The sequence below is a fragment of the Mya arenaria genome, chromosome 13, assembly GCF_026914265.1.
Source record: "Mya arenaria isolate MELC-2E11 chromosome 13, ASM2691426v1".
Taxonomy (NCBI): domain Eukaryota; kingdom Metazoa; phylum Mollusca; class Bivalvia; order Myida; family Myidae; genus Mya; species Mya arenaria.
Window position 1 is genome coordinate 37,613,833 of NC_069134.1, and position 23,616 is coordinate 37,637,448.

General features: G+C 34.5%; 2 protein-coding genes across 4 annotated transcripts in view; one reads left to right on the top strand and one right to left on the bottom strand.

Moving 5' to 3' along the window:
- Window positions 1–1,872: 1,872 nt before the first annotated feature.
- On the bottom strand, window positions 1,873–14,415 carry LOC128213090 (serine/arginine repetitive matrix protein 1-like). Of its 3 annotated transcripts, none has more exons than XM_052918616.1 (12): window positions 14,396–14,415; window positions 13,957–14,088; window positions 13,347–13,624; window positions 12,827–13,040; window positions 11,263–11,461; window positions 10,405–10,538; window positions 9,773–10,088; window positions 9,410–9,439; window positions 6,829–7,825; window positions 5,781–5,992; window positions 5,217–5,380; window positions 1,873–3,331 (listed from the first exon to the last, which is right to left on the bottom strand). In XM_052918616.1, exons 2-12 carry the CDS (start codon window positions 14,050–14,052, stop codon window positions 3,239–3,241), a joined length of 2,733 nt encoding a protein of 910 aa, XP_052774576.1. In that variant the 5' UTR covers window positions 14,053–14,088; window positions 14,396–14,415; the 3' UTR covers window positions 1,873–3,238. The 3 variants fall into 3 exon arrangements, with proteins under 3 accessions (XP_052774576.1, XP_052774575.1, XP_052774577.1); XM_052918615.1 differs by having other exon boundaries at window positions 13,957–14,108; XM_052918617.1 differs by lacking the exon at window positions 9,410–9,439 and having other exon boundaries at window positions 13,957–14,108.
- A 1,693-nt stretch (window positions 14,416–16,108) lies between these two features.
- LOC128214777 (uncharacterized) overlaps window positions 16,109–23,616 on the top strand; it is a 53,920-nt gene continuing 46,412 nt past the window's right edge. The window contains exon 1 of the mRNA XM_052921415.1: window positions 16,109–16,244. The gene's annotated coding sequence lies outside the window, so the exon portion shown is untranslated. The remainder of the gene's footprint in view (window positions 16,245–23,616) is intronic.

Sequence of the window (23,616 nt, forward strand, 5' to 3'; positions counted from 1 at the left end):
CCCGGTAAATTTCAAACAGGAAAAAGGCGCAAAAATCTGCGAAAGATGTAAGTGTCGTAAGCGTTGTGATACATCAGTAAGTAAGATTTAATGTTTTGTACAAGACGATGTAATTTTTATGTTAGTTTTTGACAATTTTCTTTTTCTTACAATTGTATCATCTGGTGTCTAGTCCCTTTAAATTCATGATCGTCATATGCATAGCATATATAAGCAATATGTACAACGAGAGATTTTTGTTAAACATGCACACCGAGTGCCGCATTGTCAGAAAGATATGCTAGACTACGTATTTAGGGTTTAAAGAGATCAAATGAATTGACCATATTAGTCATGTTTTGGTGGAGTACAATATTCTGTGAAGCCATTCTCAATCAGTCAACTGTCAATGTTGTCCAAACAGCATTTGCCTTGACCTTTGACCAAACACTGAAATCTGGTCACAACAATCTACCAATGAAGTTTCATGGCTTTGGGTGAAAGCATTCTAAAAAAGTTCTCAAACTTGTTGTGGGACAGAGTTAACATAACACTGTTGACCATGATCTTGACCTGAGCCCATAATCAACAGGGGTCATGTTCTGGTCAAGGGCAAACCTACATGTTGTACCACTGAAGTTCCATGGTCTTTGGACTAATGTGGTATTGTTTTCCAGTTATGCTTAAAAAATGTTCATAACATTGTTCACTGTGACCTTGACCATCTGACCCTTGAACAAATGGAGTAATTCACTGGTTAAAGGCAACCAAATATTCCTATATCAAACTGTTCACAAGTTTTTGTTTGCTGGTCCAAACAAGATGTAGTCGAAATGCCTGACAAACCTCAGTTACCAACATGCCTGTTTAAGGAGGCCAATATTGAATTATTGCTGATGCAACAAGAGAATGGTTATATAGTATCATGGCAAATTATTTGGTTGACCATCATAGTCAATTACCAATTTGTTTGTTATGTCTCCCTTATAAATGGGGAGACTTTGCTTTTATCGATTTGTCTGTCCGCCACATACCGTGTCCACTCCATATCTCTTAAACCACAAAGGTTTTTGAAATAGCTCAGTCTCTAAAAATGAGATGCGCCGAGCACATGTTAAAACCACCTCTGCTCAAGATCAAGGTCGCACTTAGAGGTCAAAGGTTAATTTTTAAATGACTTCATTTAGTGCCCGCTTCATATCTCTTGAGCCTATTGGTGGATTTGAAATAACTTGCCACAAATGTTCACCATATTGAGATGATGTGCAGAGGGAAAGACATCAGGTTTTTGATTACTAAAATAACCGTTAAGTGTCTAATTGAATTTGGTGTTGACAGAGACAGATTACGGCCACCATTATTTGAATTAACATAATTGCATTGTAAAATGGAAAGGAAACTTAGCACATGTATTTATGTTGTCAATCATTAGCAGATCTATATATTTAAATTGAGAAACTTAGCCTAAAGTCAAGGTCACCTCCATTACCATAATGAAAATACTGACCATATATCTATGGAACGGTAGGTCATAGGCTCATGAAACTTAGAGGGTAGGAACCCCTTGCAGCAAAACTTAGCCTAAAGTCAAGGTCACCTCCATTACCATAATGAAAATACTGACCATATATCTATGGAACGGTAGGTCATAGGCTCATGAAACTTAGAGGGTAGGAACCCCTTGCAGCATATCTATGGAACGGTAGGTCATAGGCTCATGAAACTTAGAGGGTAGGAACCCCTTGCAGCTGTAACCTTGAAATAGGACAGCTACGGGTCATGTTGATGTTAATCAAGGAATATGACATAATAACAGTAGATCATTATCTTGAAGAATAATGAGTGCAAAACATATATATGTTTTCTTTATTTTTCTATTTCAATGGACTACCGTACTTGTTATAAAAACTAGAGTGTCTGTGTAAAAAATACATGTTATGACATCAAAGATATCAAAAACAATTTCTATTCTACTAGAAATATCACAGTTTTTTTATTTGGTCATCATACACGTATAGCAGGCCATAATACCGTAAACAAGATATGATATTGACAAAGTGGATTATCATGAAACAATATATTATTTTTGCAAACAGAGCATTGACGCAAACATTTTCACCACACAACCTGCAACTTACTGCCTATGGTAAACAGTACCAAAATCATCACTGTTCAAAGCTTTTGTATACAACAGCCTGACACTCACATTCTTGCCTTCAAAACAAAAAAGCAGACGATTTAACTACAGATAAATAACTTTAGCCTTATAAATGTGTTTTTTTGAAGTAATAGCTACTTGACACAAATCCCCAGTAAAAAAAGAACCAAGACATTGCTAATATATTTTATAACTGTACCTTAATCATATGCATTTTTTTGTTTTCAACATAAAAGTCAAATCAGTAGAACACACTAATGCATTAAAATTTGAAAAAAATGTTTTGGGCATCAGCCTATATTGTGCGCCTTTAAAAAACACACAGCAAACACAGGAAAAACAAACCTTTCAAGTAAAATCAAGGTGATATAATACCATTACACCAGGACTCTTACACCAGACAGATTGCATAAGCTGCGAGTCTAAAGCTGACAGAATTGAATATAACTAGACAGCTTTTTCCATACAGGTATATAAGTATCTATCATGTGTTTCCGTTACGGATAGAAAAATCCAACCCGAGGGCACGCGCGTAAGCCGGTAACGAGGCTTGCCAATTTACTGGTCATGCAGCATGCCCAAGGGTCGGATTTTTTTTTATCCGGACCGGAAAAACATGATTGATATTTTTTCTTGCATACCTAAAATTATGAATTTGTGGAAAAATTGACGTAGAAAACGCACTTTTGTACATTTCACTAAAAAGCGCGTGCGATGTTGTGTACTGACGTCATAAAGCGCAGTAATTTTAAATCACTATCACCGTCAAATAGTTCCTTTAAAATCACGCTTTTATGAGTATTTATTTTCAATTTTAATTAAAAGTATTGTATACTTATATTTTTGATCCCGCTTTATTGAAATTGCATAATATACTTTTCATAAAATACACAATAAAAGAAATAAGAAGTGGCGCGTTGTTGCGTGACTCATCTTACATGGGGGGTGTAAGATGAGTTTTTCCAGCACCGGTCACATGACCGGAAACACACGTCCGGTATGCAAGAATGTCCATTATAGGAGTGTGAATGCTACTTCATCATCCTAGCCTATAACAAAATAAATCAAAATTTGAATCCATTTCAATGACTTTGAGAGACATCAGGATCGCTTGCCTTGCCGTGCTGTGTCCATATCCACAAGTCTGAGGGCTTCTTTAAAGGAAAGCTTCTTTTTCTTGTGCTGTTTGATATACTGAAATGAAACAAAGGACTTGGAATTGACTAGAAAGTTCAAGTGTAACAGAATAATATAAAACAGCAAGTGGTTCTGTTAGCCCGCTTGCTTCTCAACAAGGCCACCCGGGCTCGATTCCCAGCCTGAGTTTGGCTAGTGGACACCAAGCCAGACAAGTGGGTTTTTTACGGGCACTCCAGTTTCCCCAACAATACATTTTAGACCACACTCTTGCGCAACATTGAGCCAATGACAGTGTCTTAGTATAAATCATGACTTACTTCACAATTGTTGTATAATATATAATGTTTAAAGTTTAAACTAAAAGCAAGTCACGTAGTGATCTGTAAGCAGATGCAAACGCTCACTGTTGTTGTTTTATTCGTCAAATAGTGGCATCACACCTCAATAATTAAAGCAAGAGTTAAGGGCCTTTTTACTCATTTGAGTCGTGTCACTGGCAACATGCATACAAAGTTTCATGGGAATTTTGTAAACAGCTTTTGTGTTTAAACCAAGGTAAAAACAAAATCATATTGCAGATGGAAAGACACCACAACTTTCAAAATACATCAACCTTTTGGCTTCCAAGAACAAATGAAAAAAATACAAATGATAAATTACGTCTACCATGCGGAAAGCAATATTTTGCTTCAAATGAAGACTTTAAACAAAAATAACTACTATTTATTCAGCCCCGCCTTCATTCTTTTACTAGAGTTTGATTGAATGTTTAGTTATCTTAAAATGCTTCAAGAAACCTTTTCACAAAACCGCCAGTTATTTTGTAAACAGGTTTCTCAAAGTGTTTGAGGAAACTAATCACCTAATCAAACTTCGGTAATAAAACGAATGCAGGGCTCTCTGAGCAGCATAGACCCTTTGTTTGATTTAAATGGTGAAGAAAAAGAAAAGTTATCTTTGTTTGAAGTCATCATTCAAAGCACAATGTTGCCATCCGATTTAGCATTTATGACATTATTTATCACGTGGTATACACACATGGAAGGTCTCAATTTAAACCACTATAACAAGCCTAAATATTGGTGACTACCAGTATTTCAATCACAATCTTGGATCCCGGTACAACTGTACTTATTTTTGACAGGCAAACATGAAACTTCACTATGAAAACATAACAACTACTTTATTTAAAGTGACAAAAATAATCAGAACACAACAAATTACGTTTTATAAATAGTTTTGAGTATCGTACACAATGGTCGAATGTTCGGAACTTTGTTTAAGTTAACAACGTGAATACCTGTAACAAGACTATTGTTAACTTTTATATGTGAATAATTTCATGATAAGCTCATTAATTAAATAAAACAGGTACAGCTGTCAGAAATAGTTGTCTAAAGTTTTGTTAGAAATACTTCAGATCACAAGTGTATCCATTAACTTCCAGAACAGTAAAAAAATTAAAGTTAACATCAATGACGTTAACAATGATGTCAACTTTAACAAAGTTTTGAACAATTAGCCCTGTGACAAGTATGTATGCATTTTCAATTCAAAACTGAATAATAATTTTTTATGGCATTGTCATTCAATAGATCTAAGATTTAAAATCATGGACATCATGTAAATGTATATATTATTTCTTATAAATTATAAAAACAAAATTCAATCACAATTAGTCTATGTATTTCTACCTCGTTGTCCAGTTAGCGCATTTGTTAGCGCACTCGCTTCTCACCTAGGCGATTGGGTTCTATTCCCGACCTGGGCGCATGAAAGTTTGGTTTGTGGTTTCCAAGCAGGACAAGTGGGTTACCTCCGGGTACTCCAGTTTCCCCCACAACACAAGACCACACTCTCACATTACATAGTGCCAGCAAGAATGATTAATAAAATGTTGTAATAACTTGTTTCACAATTGTTTAAAAAATATTTCTACCTTTTTAGTATCTTCGAGTGTAGTATACTGGTACCGAGGCTGGATTTTTTCTGTCGTCTGGGTTTGTATGTGTTTCTGCATGGCAATAAATTCCCTCGTTAGGTCCAGCTGTGACTTTAACATGTCATGGAGGGCTAACATGGCTGGGCTATATGACGTCATGGCTGTAACAGAAGGATTTCAAATACTTTAACCACAGCTTCTGAAAATCAACAATTTGCTGGTCTAGACCGATTTGACTTTGCTGGACAAATTTTGGTAACAGAAAAGTTCATAAATTATTACCATACATTAAGTTATATTTCAACATACTTTTAAACAAAATGTTTTTTTTTTCTGATTTATTTTTATAACTAAAATCACAAAGCCTTGTGATTTTAAACACGTATCTATGTTCATAAATTATTATGTATACATTTGGGTATATTTCAACATACTTTTAAACAAAATGTTATTTTTTTCTGATTTTTTTATAATAAAAATCAAACAGCCTTATGCCTTTTAATCTTTTAAAACTTACTTTAAACCTTTACTAAACTTTAAATCTTTGCTAAATCCACTCACCTTCAAGTGCATCGGCTGAGACCATGTGTGCTGCTATGGGTGTGGGGTCTACGAAGCCAAGCCCATAGGGCGCACCTGGAAATGACAGCCCAGTCCCTTGCGGGTTCCAAGAGAACAATAGCCCCTCTAGAGAGGTCTGGACTCCCTCTGTGGCCATCCCATGAGGTGGTCTGGGGGTGACGTCAGATCGTGTGGTGTTCGAGGGCACCAGGCTTAAAAAAACAACCACATAAGTTAGAAAATGTTAGCTTGATCAATGATAGTGTAGTTTAATGCTAAAGGAACATGTATATATATATATATATATATGAAATGCAAGTTTTACTATCAATTGATCATGTTTTGACATATTCATCTATACCTACTGTTAACCATCCGCTTTTAAGTCTGTTATACCAGGATTAAGCTTAGCTCACTATTTTTGTTCTTCTTCAATTCGTGAAATATTTACTTTTTTTGAATTTTTTATGACTGTTTATTAAAGTTATCTGTCTGATAATCATAAAGAACATAAAGCTTTATTTATCAAAATCAGGTAAAAGATAGAAATTTCACTGAATAGAATAAGCCACTTAAGTCTGTTAGGCTTAATTTTTTTTGAGGAATCAGGGCCTTGGGGTTTCTGTCTGAAATTTCATAAGGCATGTAGGGAGTGGAGGGTTTGAAGGGATGTCCACTCATGCCAGCTATTATTTTTTCAATTTAAGCTAACGCTATCAAAGTGGTGAAATTTCCTGTATTTTAAACAAGTTTGCAGTTCTGTTGCTTTGATTAAGAATTACCCACTAAAATCTGATTAAAATAAAAAATATTTGCGAAAAGGTTTAATCTCTACTCATTTATTTTTTGTATTCCTCAAGTATTCTGACAATCAAATATGAACAATCTTATTGACTCACCTTTAAAACTTATAGCATGTACATTGGTTTCTTTGACATCAGCAATATTTGATGCCAATAGTACCCGGTAGACGTTTTTTACAAAACATGTGTAAGACAGATAAAAGATCAGTCTTATATTTAGCCTACAAGTTTTAAATGAAGCTAACCTTTTAGTAAAGTCCTCAGAATATGAATCATATTCTGACTGCTCTGATTTTGACCTTGTCTCTGTGTAGGTCTCGGTATCTGATTCCGTACTGTACTCCGTATAACTGGCCACCGAATCCTCCCCACTGTATCGAGTTTTCACTTCCGACGCCGAAGAGTAACGCCTATCACTGCTGTAACCTATCCGTTCAGAGACACTGTCAAAATCATCAGTGTATGTTGCCACAGTTGGTCGAACATCTTCGATTTCTGACGGTATTTCAGTTGCACTGTCATCATATCTGATGTTAGTTTTAGTATGCTCAGTGTGTATTTCAGAAATTTCACTCGGCACTTCTTCAATTTCACTTTTAACATAGTCATCATATTCACTGTCTTTTCCTGACTGATGACCAAGCAAGTCATCAACGGTCTGAAGATTAAATGTACCGAAAAAGTCATCATCTTTACCACTGTCTTTCTTTTTACCAGACTTTTCCGACTTTTTCCCCTTCTTTTTCGACCTACCATCAGACCTTTCTGACTTTTCACTTCTATCTTTTCCTTTCTTCAAACTTTTGCCTGATTTAAAAGGAGAATTCTCTACATGCGAAGATTTAAACACTGACCCTTCGTTACTCGCTCTAAATGGTGAATCATCTGACCTTGCCCTGAAGGGACTCGCATTTTCAGCCGCACGGAAAGGAGATTTATTTTCCATATTCGCTTTAAATGGGGAATCTCTGTCATTTGCTTTAAACGGTGATTGGCTAGGTTCATTCGCTCTAAATGGTGATTTGTCCTTTTTCCCACTAGCCTTAAACGGGGAAGTATCTTTTTCAACAGATTTCTTCCCTTTATCTTTTTTCTTTCCTTGACTCGGTGATTTGGCCCCTGATCTGGATGATTTTCTTGCAGTAGAGCGTACAGGCGAGTCACTGCGGGAGAGCGGGGTCTCGGGTCTTGGTGGGAGGTCTTCCTCGACTGTAGGTCCCAAATCATCAAGGTCCATTATCACTGTGAATGGAAAAAAGTTTTATAATAATATCTTGACTACCTGGTACTGCCTTAATCACGAGAAAAACACAATTTTTTTCACAAGAAAAATGGGATGTTCATCATTATATAAATTTGCTTTTCACGTGAAATTACGGAGATACTATTCTCTGTTAAATGTAAAATATCACCAAGAATGTGATATATTAAAGTATTATCAAATCAATTTATAAGAAAGAGCACAAAAAACAAAACATATGGTGTCAGCTACAAAACCTTTAACATACCAAAATAAGGTAGTGCCTCTTATAGTTTACTGATATCATACTATTTTAGTAGTTCTTTATTTTTCTTTCTTTCAAAATATCATTTGAAACTAGAATTCTGCATAACGAATGTCAATGCTTGCCTGTTTTTTCTCAGTCTAACATGAGGGAAAAAACTCTAATTGAAAGCTGCACTCTCACAGATTAACAGTTTTGACAACTTTTTTTTATTTTTTGTCTTAAAATGAGCCAATTTTTCTGTAAATGTCTGAGATGATATAGTGATACAGTGATATAAGACTGCTGACAAAGGATCAGATCGCAGTTTCTCATGTATTTACATGTACATTCTAACATTGTTGTTTTATTCCGACAAACTCATTTTTCACAAAGCATAAGTAACGCTTTTAGCAATAAAATAGCAATTTTCAAACGTGAATATGAGTAACTGCGATCTGATATTTTGTCAGCAGTCTTGTATCACTTGTCTCCAGATATCTACACCAAATTTTGACTCATTCCAAGACAAAAAATAAAGAAGTTGTCAAAACGGTCAATCTGTGAGATTGCAGCTTTAAATCTGAGTTATGGCCCTTGCTATACATATGTGTATTATTTCTGGCAACATGTGTACCAAATTTCATTAAAATATCTGGAATGTTTTTAAGAAATGGCTTAAAATTAAATAGTTTTTGCATGCTGCAGAAAACCACACTACTCTCCTACGCACAGGGTAAAGAAGGTAGAAAAAACAGCTCTATATATGCTTAACAAATATTGCTCTCCCTGAGCCAATTTCTGACCACTAGGCACAAGAATTAAGGCTACCACAATATTTCGACTTTTTTCTTCGAAAAAAAGAGATGTTAAATAAAACAGTGAACTCAAATTAAGTCATTTCACACGAACTTAATATAATCTACCATGATGTTTGAATCTTACGTGTCAACTACTTAAAGAAAATAATTGTTTTGGTAGACAGACCCTGGCTGATCAGCTATACAATTGAAGTTTGATACTCTGTTGAAATTAATAACTTTTTAGATACAGGAAAATTTTCTTACTATATTTTATTTAAATTTAACACGAACACATTTTAAACTGCAATACTGTTAACAAAAACACCCTATAAAGTATCATTACAATACCGTTATCGCTTGAAACATAATTATAAAATATTGTACACTATTTTCTTCGAAGGTAATAAATGATTATGACTATATCTCGGCTAGTAAAAAAAGGACAGGCTGAGGCTATGTAAACATTAGAACCATATCTGATCAGCAAGGGTTGTCGTGTTTGACAGCTATAAACTCCCACCCGAGTGCAGTGATCTTACCAACATGTTTTCTTGGAGATTGCATGGAGTCTGATAGGATTATGAGCAATATAGCAATACATGTACATGTAGTTAGATAAACAACAGAATAGAATGATTTATATCTGACATGTACTTGATGCGCTTGCTCAAATCTGATATGTTTAGAGCCAGTTCTCCAAAATGGTAGCCTCTGTAGAATTATGAGCAGACCTGTTAACAAATCATGTTATTTAAAATACTAAAACGTAACTATTTGTCAAAAAATCCCTAAATAATATATATTATAGACTGGTGAAGAGGTGTATATTTAGTTTTGCTGATATATGCTATCAATTAAATATACTCTTTTTCACCAGTCTATAGCTGTTTATTATACCATACCATTCATTCCGAAGTCAAACTCCTCCGCCACTTCGTCAATGATTGAGTCTGCTACATTGGAATCATCTGAATATGACCTCAACACTCTTGGGGAGGGGGACCTTCTCCTTAACCCTGGGGAGTTCCTGTCCCCTGCCCTGGGGCTCGGGGAGGGGGTACGGCGAATCATGGGAGGCTTACTCTGGGGTGAGGGGGAGCGATGCTTGCTTGGGGTCTTAGCTGAGGGCTTTGGTTGACCAGTAGGGGAGGGGCTTCGGTGGCCACGTCCAACTTTCAGTGGTGGGGAGGGGGTGTGCCGAGCTGGACGACGTTTGTGCTGGAATAAGATATGAACACATTAAGTGATTTACAGCTTACACATATACCATGATGCACAGTTAACATGGCCAGAAAGTCAACAGTGATATGCTTGTAAATAAATCTGACATTTTATGAACAATTTAAAATCAAGATGGAGAAACTGGATTATCCATGCATTTTGTAATACCATGAAATAGTTGTAAGATTAAAAATAGTTTATACAACAATTTTTTAGTTTTGTTTATTGTAAGTCACATCCTCTTATTACTGTTTATAGATATATATCGATTGATATAGGGCATTTTTTTCAGTTATAAAACATAAAACTAAACCTGTTGCTTTGGTTTATCCATGCTGTCAGAGGAGGAAGGGAGACCACCCACAAACTCTGCCAGGCTCTCCTCTTCGGAGGTAAGAATAACATCGGTTGAGTACTTCATAGAGCTCTTCAGTTGGAAGGGGGAAGCTGAACGGAAGGAAAACTGTCAACAATCTTTTGAAAGCCAGAGTGTAGAAATGTAGGTATACAGGGATTTGGATTTTAGCCATCAACTTGTGACATATTTGGTCTGATGTTTGGCCGAGGGGGCATTCAACTTAAGATATGTACGATATCTGATTGGCTGTTGTGGGATTTTCAGGATTTCCGGTTTGCAGGCATTCTGATTTTGACAGCCCGCTGATGTCACCCAAGTTGAAAGTGGGAGTTCTGCAACTCATTTCTAAATGTCAGGCTAGGTCACTCACATCTAAGTAGGGAGAAATCTATTCCATCCATCTCCAACACTAACGACCCAAGGGTAGGACACCAGGTGACCTGAACAGCTCAAAGTCATGGTGCGAGATAAAAGGAGGACGGAGAAAGATCAATATCTATTGATAGTCAGAATATTTGAATACTGATATCATGCATTCAGAGCATATAGCAAATAAACATGACCGCCATAAAAAAAAGAATATTGAAAACAAATTAAAAGAATTAATGGCCATCAATTATTTGCCTTTCTCTTCCAATTTTAAATATGAATAGCCATAAATGATTATTTCACAAACCATAAGTGATTATTTCACAAAACGCATTCTAAATTTCTTCAAATTCAGAAAATTCCAAACTTAAATTTAGGACAAGTTTAAAATCTGAAATTATTTCATAATGTTTGAATATTTATTTCGAAGTTGTTCACAATAACCTTTCTTTTGTGGTGTTGTAGCACTCTGTCCTGGCCGCCAGCCCGAACCTGGCTGTGTTGGTTTTGTTGCCTCATTTTGTTTAGTTGTCTCCCTTGCCGGAGTGGGTGTGGCTGCTGCCAGGGAGGGAGTGGCTTTCTTCAGGAACTTCCCACCATCTCGTCCAATCTTCGCACTCTCAGTTGTGACTGAGTCTGACAGCTGGAATTGAGAGTGAAATAGTGCCTTTAAACTGATGTTAGGTGGAAATTGTTACAACGGAATATTTCTAAGAAAAGTGTTTAATTATCTTGAAACTGAAAATACAATTATTCACGTTTTGAAAAATATATACATTATTGATTTCAGGAGATTGGTTCAAATACCCGTGGTACTTCAGTATTCAGGTGGATTAGTTTGGCGGGACACGAGTAACATGATTTCCTTGTGTTTTTGTTGGTATATGGGGAAAACTATTCTGTTTTCGTCACTCGAGGTTTGTATTTGGTGACATTAGAAGGGTTTTTACAATGTCTGAAAGTGAAGATATAAATTTGATCATATTTCCCGCACATCCCATCCCTATTTTCAGGTTCATTTTGCTGTATCATGTGTTCTATTAATGTGTTTATTTATTTCATTTACAGAGTTCCCACTGTGAGTCCCTAACATAAGTTACGTTTATGATTTCAGATTCACCTTATATTCAGTTTTGTTCCAGGTGCTTCATGATTTTTACCAAGATACTAGCTGTTAAAGTTGCTGCTGACTCTAAGGGCGACGTGTCCATGATTGACTTAGGTTACGATCCAGATGTGCTAAGACGCTATATAACCAATCTTCCAGCATCCTAATACTGTCTTTTCCTGTGTACATGTTCACCAAATACATTGCCAATTCCTAAACTGTTTGTGTTTTTGTATTTTAAGATTAGTGAATAAATAGTTTACTCACGTATTGAGTGAGTAAAAAGTATTTAATTACTTAACACAAAGTCCTCTTCTTAGCAACATTTTTATATTTCAAGAGGCAATTTTTAAATTACATAATAAAGCCACACCAAATTGATGATTCATTTAACAGATTAACTGTACCTATTTTTCAAAAAATGCCAAACAAATGTTTAATTTTTTATTCAACCACTCCTATTTTACGCTTAAAATAAGCCAAACAATGCATTCTTATGAAGCAAGATGTTTCTGTTATGACATCCAAAGAGTGAAACCGGTACATAAAATTAATAATATGCTTGTCTATTCCTTTAATCTACACTTAATGGATGCATAATGTAATTAAATCAGGATTATCATTATACATTTATAAGTTTTATCAATTAAATAGGATCAAAATTATTTTGTATTTGCTTGTTCATCTTTTTAAAAAAAAATGTATTTTATTGCGTGAGCTTGCTCCTATTTTTCATGACCCAAACCTGTCGAATTAAAACTGAAAAATAAAAAAAATACTACCGGTATGCCAATGTCTTTGAAATGAGCAAGAATAGGAAGGCCTAATCAGATTATCTTCAATATTGTTAAGTAATCAGTGAATGTAACAACTGTAACAACCTGGCAATTTATACAATACCTGATCACCAACAGCTGACAGCTTCAAGTTGCCATAACTCTCATCACTCTCCGAGTCCAGAGTGTACGACTTCCTGACAGCAGATTTCTGTTGGAACTTGCCGGTCAAGGCTGAAGCCTTGTCCAGGGCGCTTGACACCTGCCGTCCACCTGACTGCTGACTGCCTGGGCGACCAAACGACTGACCTGAACTGGCTGCAGACTGACCACCATACCTGTAAAATTTAATAGCTTTTTATTTTATTCGTAGAAAATTGAGAGAAATAACCCACCAAAAAACAGCCAGAGAAATGAGACATACGCTTTACATATGTACTGATATGTTGATGGCACTATAATGTGCACAAAACAATTATAACTTATAAGAATTTGTTGAATAGTTGAAAGGTTAGAAATTTTGCATGACTCTACCATCAACTTTATATCTTTAACAATACAACTTTAGCCTTTTTCTTCATAAAATAGAAACACTAAAAATGTCAATCAAAACTTCTGTAAAAATTGTCTCACTCTGTACATACCTGGGTTTTACTGTTGAAGCCGCTGGACTTGGAGACACAGCAGATGTTTGGGGATTCTTCAAAAACTTGCTGCCAGCTGTATTGTTATTTCCTGCTGGGCTTGAGTCTGTTGTATCTTGGCCAGGCTTCTTTTTCAAGAACTTGCTTCCAACTGATGCAACTGCCTGGGGTTTAACTTCTTCAATATCACTGCTTATAGAGATGCTTTCCCCAAGGTCTTCAAAGTTGACAGACTTTTGAGATTTCACTGTCTTCTGTGTTAATGAGCTGATGTAGGCCTACAAAGTATTTGAAGATCTAACAGAGTGAATGAACCATACATGCTCTATATAAAGTACTTATTAGAAAGTATTGCTTAACTTGATGTTACACATTTGTTTCATCTTGTTTAAACCTATCAATAATAATTCACACATCAATGTGTGGCACAAGTTTAATGAGATTGAAATAGTCCTAGACCATATACAGTAATTTTTAACACACAATAAAGGCAAGTAGTGGATTGCCAAAAAAAATAATTTAAAAAAAAATTAAAACTATAGACGCAAAAGATCATTTAAAGTCTGGTGAAAGTACTAAAATTTTACAAACAATGAAATGTTGTTTTTACATTCAACTCATCTTCAGGTTTTTCTATTTTCTCTCCACGTAGCTGGCTGTTCGCTTTCTGGAGAAGCGCCGCTGTCGCTCCGGCATTCCGTCTCATGGTTGGTATTATTCTCCACAGTGGTCACACCTAAGTCTACGACAGAGTGAATACAGCTAAAATTAAACAAAAGTATAAATATATAATGAAAAAGTGTTATTTGAGTGCATATCTCTCAATGATTAATCGCAGAATAACTGAAAAATCATAAAAATCATGAAACGACTTGCCCACTGACAATCTAGTAACAATTTTGAAGTGAAATTCATTACACAGCAGCAAGATGCAACACATTTTTAAAAGGTATGAATATTATTGATTTATTGTGATCTGTGTATCCAATTTTGTGAATGGAGGATGCAAACAACTTTATTTTTTTTACTGATAAAAAAAGAAAACAAACCGTCATTTGTAAACGTCAAGAGACGCTTTACCTTACTTAATTTTCCAAGCGTCTCAATTCAAACCCATACCCTACAGACATGATGTGATTCCCGTAGTTAATCCGTACCATACTTTACAATTATTCTCGCTGTAATTGTTAATTTTACAGAGGTACCAGTTTACAGTATAACGTAATGCAGATATTCCTAAGACTAAGACCAAATCCGACATGAGTGGAGGCGATGAAAGGAAATAATACAAATACATCTAAAAAATTATGTATTATGGACGGGTAACAGGTTTGCTTTGATATTTGAAGGGCTGGGTGAGGTCGGGTGCTCACCAATTTCACCCCTTTTCCAACAAGAAAAACAACAACATATATTACAACTCGCATTACCAGTAAATCAGCCTATTAAAACAAGTCTCTGCTTTAAGTTTAGGATAAGACTTACCTGTACGATATGAATTTTTTATTTTTATTTCAGTACATATTAAATTATGCATGCTAATTATATTTAGGAATTAGGCCTAACCAGGGAGTAGGAATTTTGGTCCAAGGTCTAACGTATGATACAGTTCCTTAAATTTGTACTTTCGTATCGTTAACACGTTTAAAGAATATCCAATATTGAACGTACATGTATGAACATGCATTATTATAAATACAAATAACATGCATACTTTATATGTTTTGGAGACACTACATGCATATCATGACAATATAATAGTGGAGCTTCTTAAGAAATTGAAGAAGAATACTCGTGTCGTGTCACCAAAAAACGCCATAAAACGTTTGTCTATGGACTCAATCGTGTTGAACATTTGCAACCTAAATTAAACAAATAAATGGAAAAAAAACAACCTCATATGCGTTCAATACAATACTTATCCAGTATTAAGCTTAACAACATGGTATATTAGATGGAAACCAAATTTAAAAAAGTCATCATTTAAGAAGTTATCACACATAAGAACTATATTAAGTTCCTATATTAAGGTCAAACTATTTTAATGCTTTATTCGACGGATTTTGACCGAAATATACTGATGCCCTAGTGAGTGGATGAAAGAACAATCATGGACATACATTTTTACCCTTTAATTTAAAGGGCAGCGGCCAAACTAAAACCATTTTTAACTATAATTAGTATCTTCAATGAAAATCATGAACAGTTATAACTTCATCCTCCCTTCTTAGTGTCATTTAAGTAACCTACAACCTATTCAATTATTAAACTGCTTAAGTCTTCCTGAAATTGTCAGAGACATATTATTACATTTCGAGGTTTGTTTGACGCACCATTACCCCACAACATGGCGCATATGGTATTTAACTGCTCAGTTTTAGATATTCTAATTGACATTTTTTTCAAAAATGGGAGCGGTCGCTTACAGAAAAATACATTTTGTTCCGATGCTACTTTTGAAGAAAAACAACAGGTGCGATTAATCTGACGAACGAAATATCAATTCCGTGTTACCTTAATTTATCAAAATTATACTCCTCTAATTGATTTAACTTGAATATTTTTCTAGAAAAATGACTCTTTAAAAAAAAAAAAAATTCTTCTAAGAAAAACACCCAACCAAAAATGCTTATTTACTAAGAAAATCCCCCTTCCCTACCCAAGTCATAGAACACTTACAAAACTGGACAGATCAATGACTATGGGAAAAGATGGCGATCAATAGTGCTTTATTGGTAAACGACCGTGCCGCGAACATGTGAAGGCAATAAATGTTGAAAAATGGTGGAATAACATTTTACAGATATTCAGCGGAGTCCTCCGCAAGTCGGTACTGTGATTTCTTGGATTGACATGTGACAGATACGTTGTATGAGATATTAAATTACACTCACTGAGGTAGGAATTTATGTTGTTCTTATTACTTTTGCACTTTTTATTTTATACATAAGTGTAGAGGTGCATTGCATGATCATAATTTTTTTTACGCATTGACAATTTATAGCTATATTTTATAAAAACGCCAAAATATAATGATGTATTTCTAGCATTACATTTTAAACTTATTGATGTCATTGATTGAATTTAACCAATTTTCTAATTATTGAGCGTGTATAATGTTGCTTTCAAATGTCTAAATACAAACGTTATAAGTCAGTTATAAAAGCAGGTTTTTATAACTGTTCATGTCTTTACAAACATAATCCCAAGAGAAATTGAAACTCAAAAGTTACGCATTATTTTATTCGCACAATTATGTAACATGATTACAAAATGATATTACTTTTATCATGATATAATTCAAGTGGTTTGTTTGTACCGCTTACTAAATATTAGATAATATATTACTATGATGGTGATAAATGATGCTGATCATGATGGTGTTTTTGTTGTTTTTGTTGTATATGATGATGATGATGATGATGATGATGATGATGATGATGATGATGATTTTCAACAACCAACTTAGATCTTGATTGAACTGTAAATATAACCGACCAATAGACTGAATGGAATCAATGAGGCATATCTACGGATAATTGAGCCATCTTAAAAACGAGCGTACGACAAAAATTGTAAGACCAGGAAATTGAGATGACTACTGGGCGAGTGTGAGAAATTGAATTAATATTTTAACTTTCAAATTTAAAAAATTAGCCCAGTGTACAAATAAGTATAAAGATTTGTAATATCGGTCGTACGATTGTTGATAAGGTGACCCATATGCTCGGTTGAATAGACAAGAAGCTTATAAATATAAAATGCATGCGCCAAACGGACCGTGGTCAATCATAACACTGAAAGCCTGAGTTGGAGACAACTGGAGACTGTTGCATATTAAAAGTCTAAATGTCTGTGTTTGCAGTTGTGAGTTTTTTTAAAGCTTGCGTCTTTTCGCCATAGCATCTGAGCATATCAACTACAAAAGTGTTTGAGAACATGGAAATATAGAAAAAAGTCAGAAAAACACAATGGGAACCTAGTTATTCTATTCAAGCTTGTGTCCTTTAACCTCGTATATTTAACCAAAAAAGTGCCTGATTTGTTAACAGCAAACCTAAACTGGTTTCAAATTCGGAATTTCTAGCATTCTCACAATTTAAATTCGTTTTTATTACATTTTAACCCTTTCAAAGACCTCAGTCTTGCGAGATAAAAGAAGTTATGTAAATTCAAACGAGATACATCTTACAGCCTGCTGCCTCCTACTAGGTTCGTTAAGTATTGTTTGTAATCAATTATTTACCATATCGTCTGCAAATTACGTAAATGGAATAGATAGACCAAGCTATCAGATCCAATTCCTCAGATCTATGTTCTTAGAGACCTTACCAAGACACGCACGCTGGTTTGTGCTTCGTCTCAAAGTTTCAACCCATATATCAAGGACCTCATCATTTTTGTACAGTAGAAACATTACACTCCTTAAAGTCCCATTATGTTTAAGTAATGCAAACTTATTTTTTGACGTACAGTATATCCAAATGGCTTCTCTTATTTTTTAATAACTAAGTGCAACAAAACCGAAGGTATAATCTAAATTTAGCGCGCACAACGTCACAACGTCATTACGAAATTTGCATATCGCGTGACTTTCTGAATTCCTAAACTTCTGTGTTGCTTTATACACAAATGATTTGCATTTTTTAATAATTTTCCCTGTAATGCATCTGAAAACACTTTTCATTATTATTATTATTTTACACTATGATATCGGAATTGCATTTTTTTTTTACAATTTTAGTGTTTTGGTGTTAGTGAAGTGCGAACCCACTCCGGTTAAGTCAAGAAAACCGACCCATTCACTACTAGGTCACCAGGGATGGATAATTTGAATTTTTAACAATACATTGATAACATCACAAGATAATGTCAATTAACTAATCGCACACCATCAAAGCCGTAATAAGGTAACCTTTAGCGTTATTAACGCGAATTGAAAGACACTGTTTGAGCAAATATCAACATTTGCTGAAGCCTTGAAGGGTTCCAACTTTTAGCACCTTAGTTTTAACACTCCTAATGATTTGCAACATTTTATTTTGTCATACAAAAATGAGCGATTTACAAAAAAAAACATGAGCAAGTCCCTTTAATACTGACAATCAGATTTGTATGTTAAAGAAAATAAAGATACCAAAGAGCATTTATATTTGATATATACTAAACGAGAAACTCATAAAGTCACATCACAACAAAGGCAGAACACACTTACATAAAAATACCTTAGAATACAACCTACATCTTTAGCTTGGGGGCTTAATCATAAAGAATCTGAACTCTCGCGGGTGTTTAAAGGTCCGCCTACTGTCACTTATCCGACACACACTCCCTGCCTGTGTATGTCAATGAGGCTGTAATCTTGATAAGAGTTAGATGACGTTATTTATAATGATTAATAACAAGCCCTTCTTAATTACTCAGATTTTAATTGAGGTCGTCTACCTGACTAAGAAAATAACCTCATACAAAAAACATTTAATGCCTATAATGATTTATGTAAATTCATATTATTTTTATTAATTCTTTTTTCTCAAGGCAAACAAGGAAAATATATGCGAATCCTTTCCATCCCACGGGAACTGCATGGAATTGTTTGCGAAACATGAGCGAGTCCCTTTAATACTAACAATCAGATTTGTATGTAAAATAAAATAAAGATAACAAAGAGCATCACGTATATATTTGATATTTATATATTGTATATGTAAACTTAGCTCAAAACTGTCGTCATCAGTTTGTAATTCATTCTCCTGTAAATAGACTTTACAGAAACCTCATACTGTCATTACGTGATTATATAGTTACTGTGCCAATCGAAACATTAAAGAACATTAAACGAAATTTGTCCCAAATTCATCAAACTTAAAAGCATGATAATGCCAGTTGCGACCCAACTTGGCAGCGTTATTGTTACTATCGATTCAACGAAGCATGTTAGGGGTAGACATCGACCATTCCATTAAAGACTTCAGAAACCTGGTCTTACCATGACCTTGTTAGAACAACTATTCATTATTCCAACAATTTCTTTAAGCCAAGATCAATAGTTGCACACCTTAATTAAGAGCAAAGCTACCGGCACTCCGTGTTTCACTTCACATATTAATCGTCTTAGATCAGAACTTTACTCGTAATTACTCTTGTTCCTTTCTGAAAACAGTAATAAAGTTGTTAATGAACAACATCCTTTAATTGTTGTTGAGACGGCATTCAGTGTAAAGCAACCCATTTACAAAATTGGCAGGTTTGAAAAGTTAGTGTTTAGATTCTAGAAGTACTTTTCAGGTTGATCAAACTTGACATATACATTTTGTATGATCATAACATTATACTACATTAAACATCACACTTAAAAGATACATAATAATAGTTAAATTGATACATATTGATTTTCACTCACAGAGCCCAATCAGAGCAAGTTTTCTCTTGCATACCGGAGCATTAAAGTAGGCAATACTTTTAAATCGAAATGTAAAAATAAAATTGGTCAAAAACGCGATTTTTTTTAGGAATTCCTATTTGACGTCAATTGTGATTAAAAAAAACTACGCGTCATGATGTCAGTAAACAAAATGCTCTCGGGAAACATGAAATAGTTTCTGAACGATTTTGAACATGAATAAATGTCCTTGTGGAGAGTGAGAGTAATGTTGTTTTCTGTAACGAAACGATTTAATGACTATGACAGCATGAAGAGCCCAGATTGTGCTTGCTACAAGAAACTATCAGGTCCTTTATGTAACAAATTAATCCCTGATGAACCATAAATAAGATCATATTTATTTGTCACTGGACAACGAATTGCATCAGCTGTCATCCTAGTAATTATCCAAATAGGATGCTTTATTAAGCTTGGTGTCTTGTTTGGCAGTTTAATTTTGAATATGCTACATGAACTATCGACATTTGTTTATTTTGTCGAATTTAATGAAGTATAAAAAGACTTTCACGAGTATTTTCTTATGTATTGCCAATGCTGGCAAAAGTATCAAGATCGTGTTTTGCCAGTGAGTTGCTGAACATCTTAAGTATACGTCTGTCTATATGCAAGAACCACTGGGCACTAAAGAAATATATAGTAGTTGACAAAAAGACACCACTATGTAATGGTTAAAGATTGGATGTACTTAAACAAATAAATGGTGCAGCTCAGTCACATACTTTGAAAAGTACATACTAACAATCTTAAGTATTTTAGTGATCTACATACTATTGTGTAAACTACCCACTAACACTTTATATCCACCGCTTTAACTGATTAAAATCTGATTGTATTTCAAAGCATTACAATAATTTTAACTCTCTGCGCGAAGAAGATGTGAACTAATTTGTAATTTGCTTTGCCCAGAACTAATACGGTATGCTTATTTGCATTTCGTTTTATACCGGAGGGCAGAATTTCAATCTTGGTAGTGAAAGCTCATTCAATTCTAACCACGGCTATCCGACATTTGGTCTAACGTTAACAGACAACTGTATTGAACAAGTTTCAAATTATGACACTCTGGGAAATGGTTGAAGCCAATTTATCAGAAGGAAACTGCAGATTGTTGCATTTTAAATTTCTATTATACTTAGCATGACGCTGTGTGGACTCGTTATTTTATTTTGGTGTTTGTTGCAAGAACTTTAACAACGTCCTTGTTTAGAGCCACAACGTCAATGCCTAACATATACTTATTGAGAAACCCACAACGTCACATCACAACAAAGGCAGAACACATTTACATCAAAATACCTTAGAATTCAACTTACATTTTGAGCTCGGGGGCTTCATCATTAAGAATCTGAACTCTCGCGGGTGTTTAAAGGCCCGCCTATTATCACTTATCCGACACACACTTCCTGCTTTAGATTTTGCGTTGACAATGTGTTAGTCAATAAGGTTGTATTCTAGATAAGATTGACATGACGTTAATAAACACTTTAATGATTAATAACGAGCCCTTCTTAATCACTAAGATTTTTATTCAGGTCATCTACCTGACTAAGAAAACAACAATCATTTAATGCTTATACTGATCTATGTAAATTCATATTGTTTTAAAGAATTCTATTTTACTCAAGGAATCCGTCTTGAAAAAAAAGGAATGTTATTTTTTTCCATCCCAAGAGAACTGCATAGCCCTTCAGGAATTGTTTGTAATCAGTTGTTTACCATATCGTCTAAAACTTACGTTAATGGAATAGATCCCATTGTGCAAAGAGGACAATTGTTGGTTACAGTGTAAAAGGGTAGCACATTTCACCGAGTGAGCACCTAAAATGTATTTTACAAGTGGCGTATTCCCTTTATTAAACACATAAAGCGTTTATTAAATTCTAACTGTTTCATATCTCATTCTTACTCTTTTAAAAAGTCAATCAGCCGGATCCGTGTGTATCAATAGTAAAATGAGGGTGGTGAAAATGTTCATATACAAGCAGGGTTCGTTAGGGCCTATCTAGAATAACATGATATCTTTTATAGTATAAGTATTCTTTACATATTTATTTACAACCAAGAGAAACAAATTGGTATATCAAATCCAAAGCAATCTTTCCACATTCAATATTTTATTGCTTAACATGTTTCATTTATCTTAACGTGGTGAATTACAGAAAAAATAATCAAAAAGTTATTGTTTCTGTATTTCCCGTTTTAAAACATATTTTGACAGGAAAACAACAACAATCAAACTCGTATATACATTTGGAAACTTTCCTTCCTAGCATGATTTAGGATGTCTTATATGTCTATATCGGATTCAAATTCGGGATTTCTAACATTCTGTATAAATTAATACCGTTTTTATTATATCTTAACCCTTTTAAAGACCTCAGTCTTGCTAAATAAAAGAAGTTATGTAAATTCAAACGAGATACATCTTACAGACTGCTTCCTCCTACTAGGTTCGTTAAGTATTGTTTGTAACCAATTATTTACCATATCGTCTGCAAATTACGTAAATTGAATAGATATACCAAGCTATCAGATCCAATTCCTCAGATCTTTGTTCTTAGAGACCTTACCAAGACACGCACGCTTGTTTGTGCTTCGTCTCAAAGTTTCAACCCATATATCAAGGACCTCATCATTTTTTGTACAGTTTAAACAAGCACATACACACTCCTTAAAGTCCCATTATGTTTAAGTCATGCAAACTTATTATTTTGTATGTATATCCAAATGGCTTCTCTTATTTTTTTTAAACTTTTTAACCCCAAGAAAAATAAGAAATGCAATAACAAAGTGCAACAAAATCGAAAGTATAATCTAAAAAAGTATAATCTAAATTTAGCGCGAACAACGTCATTACGAAATTTGCATATCGCGTGACTTTCTGAATTTCTAAACTTCTGTGTTGCTTTATATACAAATGATTTGCATTTTTAACAAAGAAGTTTTTGGTTTATAATAATATATATAATATATAATAATTTTCCCGGTAATGCATCTGAAAACACTTAAATTTCATAATTATTTTACACTATGATATCGGAATTGCAGAAAAAATACAATTATAGTATTTTCGTGTTAGTGGAGTGCGAACCCACTCCGGTTAAGTCAAGAAAACCGACGCCTTCACGGTCACCACGATTTATAAAACAAGGATGGATATTTTAAATTTTTAACAATACATTGATAACATCACAAGATAATGCCAATCAACCAATCGTACAACATCAAAGCCGTAATAAGGTAACCTTTAGCATTATTAACGCGAATTCAAGACAATGTTTGAGCAATTATTAACATTTGCTGAAGCCTTGAAGGGTTCCAACTTTTGGCACCTTAGTTGTAACATTCCTAATGATTTGGCACATTTTATTTCGTCATACAAAACAGAGCGATTTACAAAAAAGCATGAGCGAATCCCTTTAATAATAACAATCAGATTTGTATGTAAAAGAAAATAAATCTATCACGAAGCCTGTCATCAATTTGTAATTCATTCTCCTGTAAATAGACTATACAGAAAGCGGATTACAATACAAGTCATACTGTCATTACGTGAATATATGGTTACGATGGCAATGGAAACATTAAAGAACATTAAGCGAAATGTGACCCAAATCCGTCACACTTAAAAGCATGATAATGCCAGTTGCGACCCAACCTGGCAGCGTAATTGTACCTATCAATCCAAAGAAGCATGTTAAGGGTGGCTATCGACCATGTCATTAAATACATCTGGTCAGAAACCTGGTCTAACCATGACCTTGTTAGGACAATTATTCATTTATTCATTCCTTTAAGCCAAGATCAATAGTTGCACACCTTAAT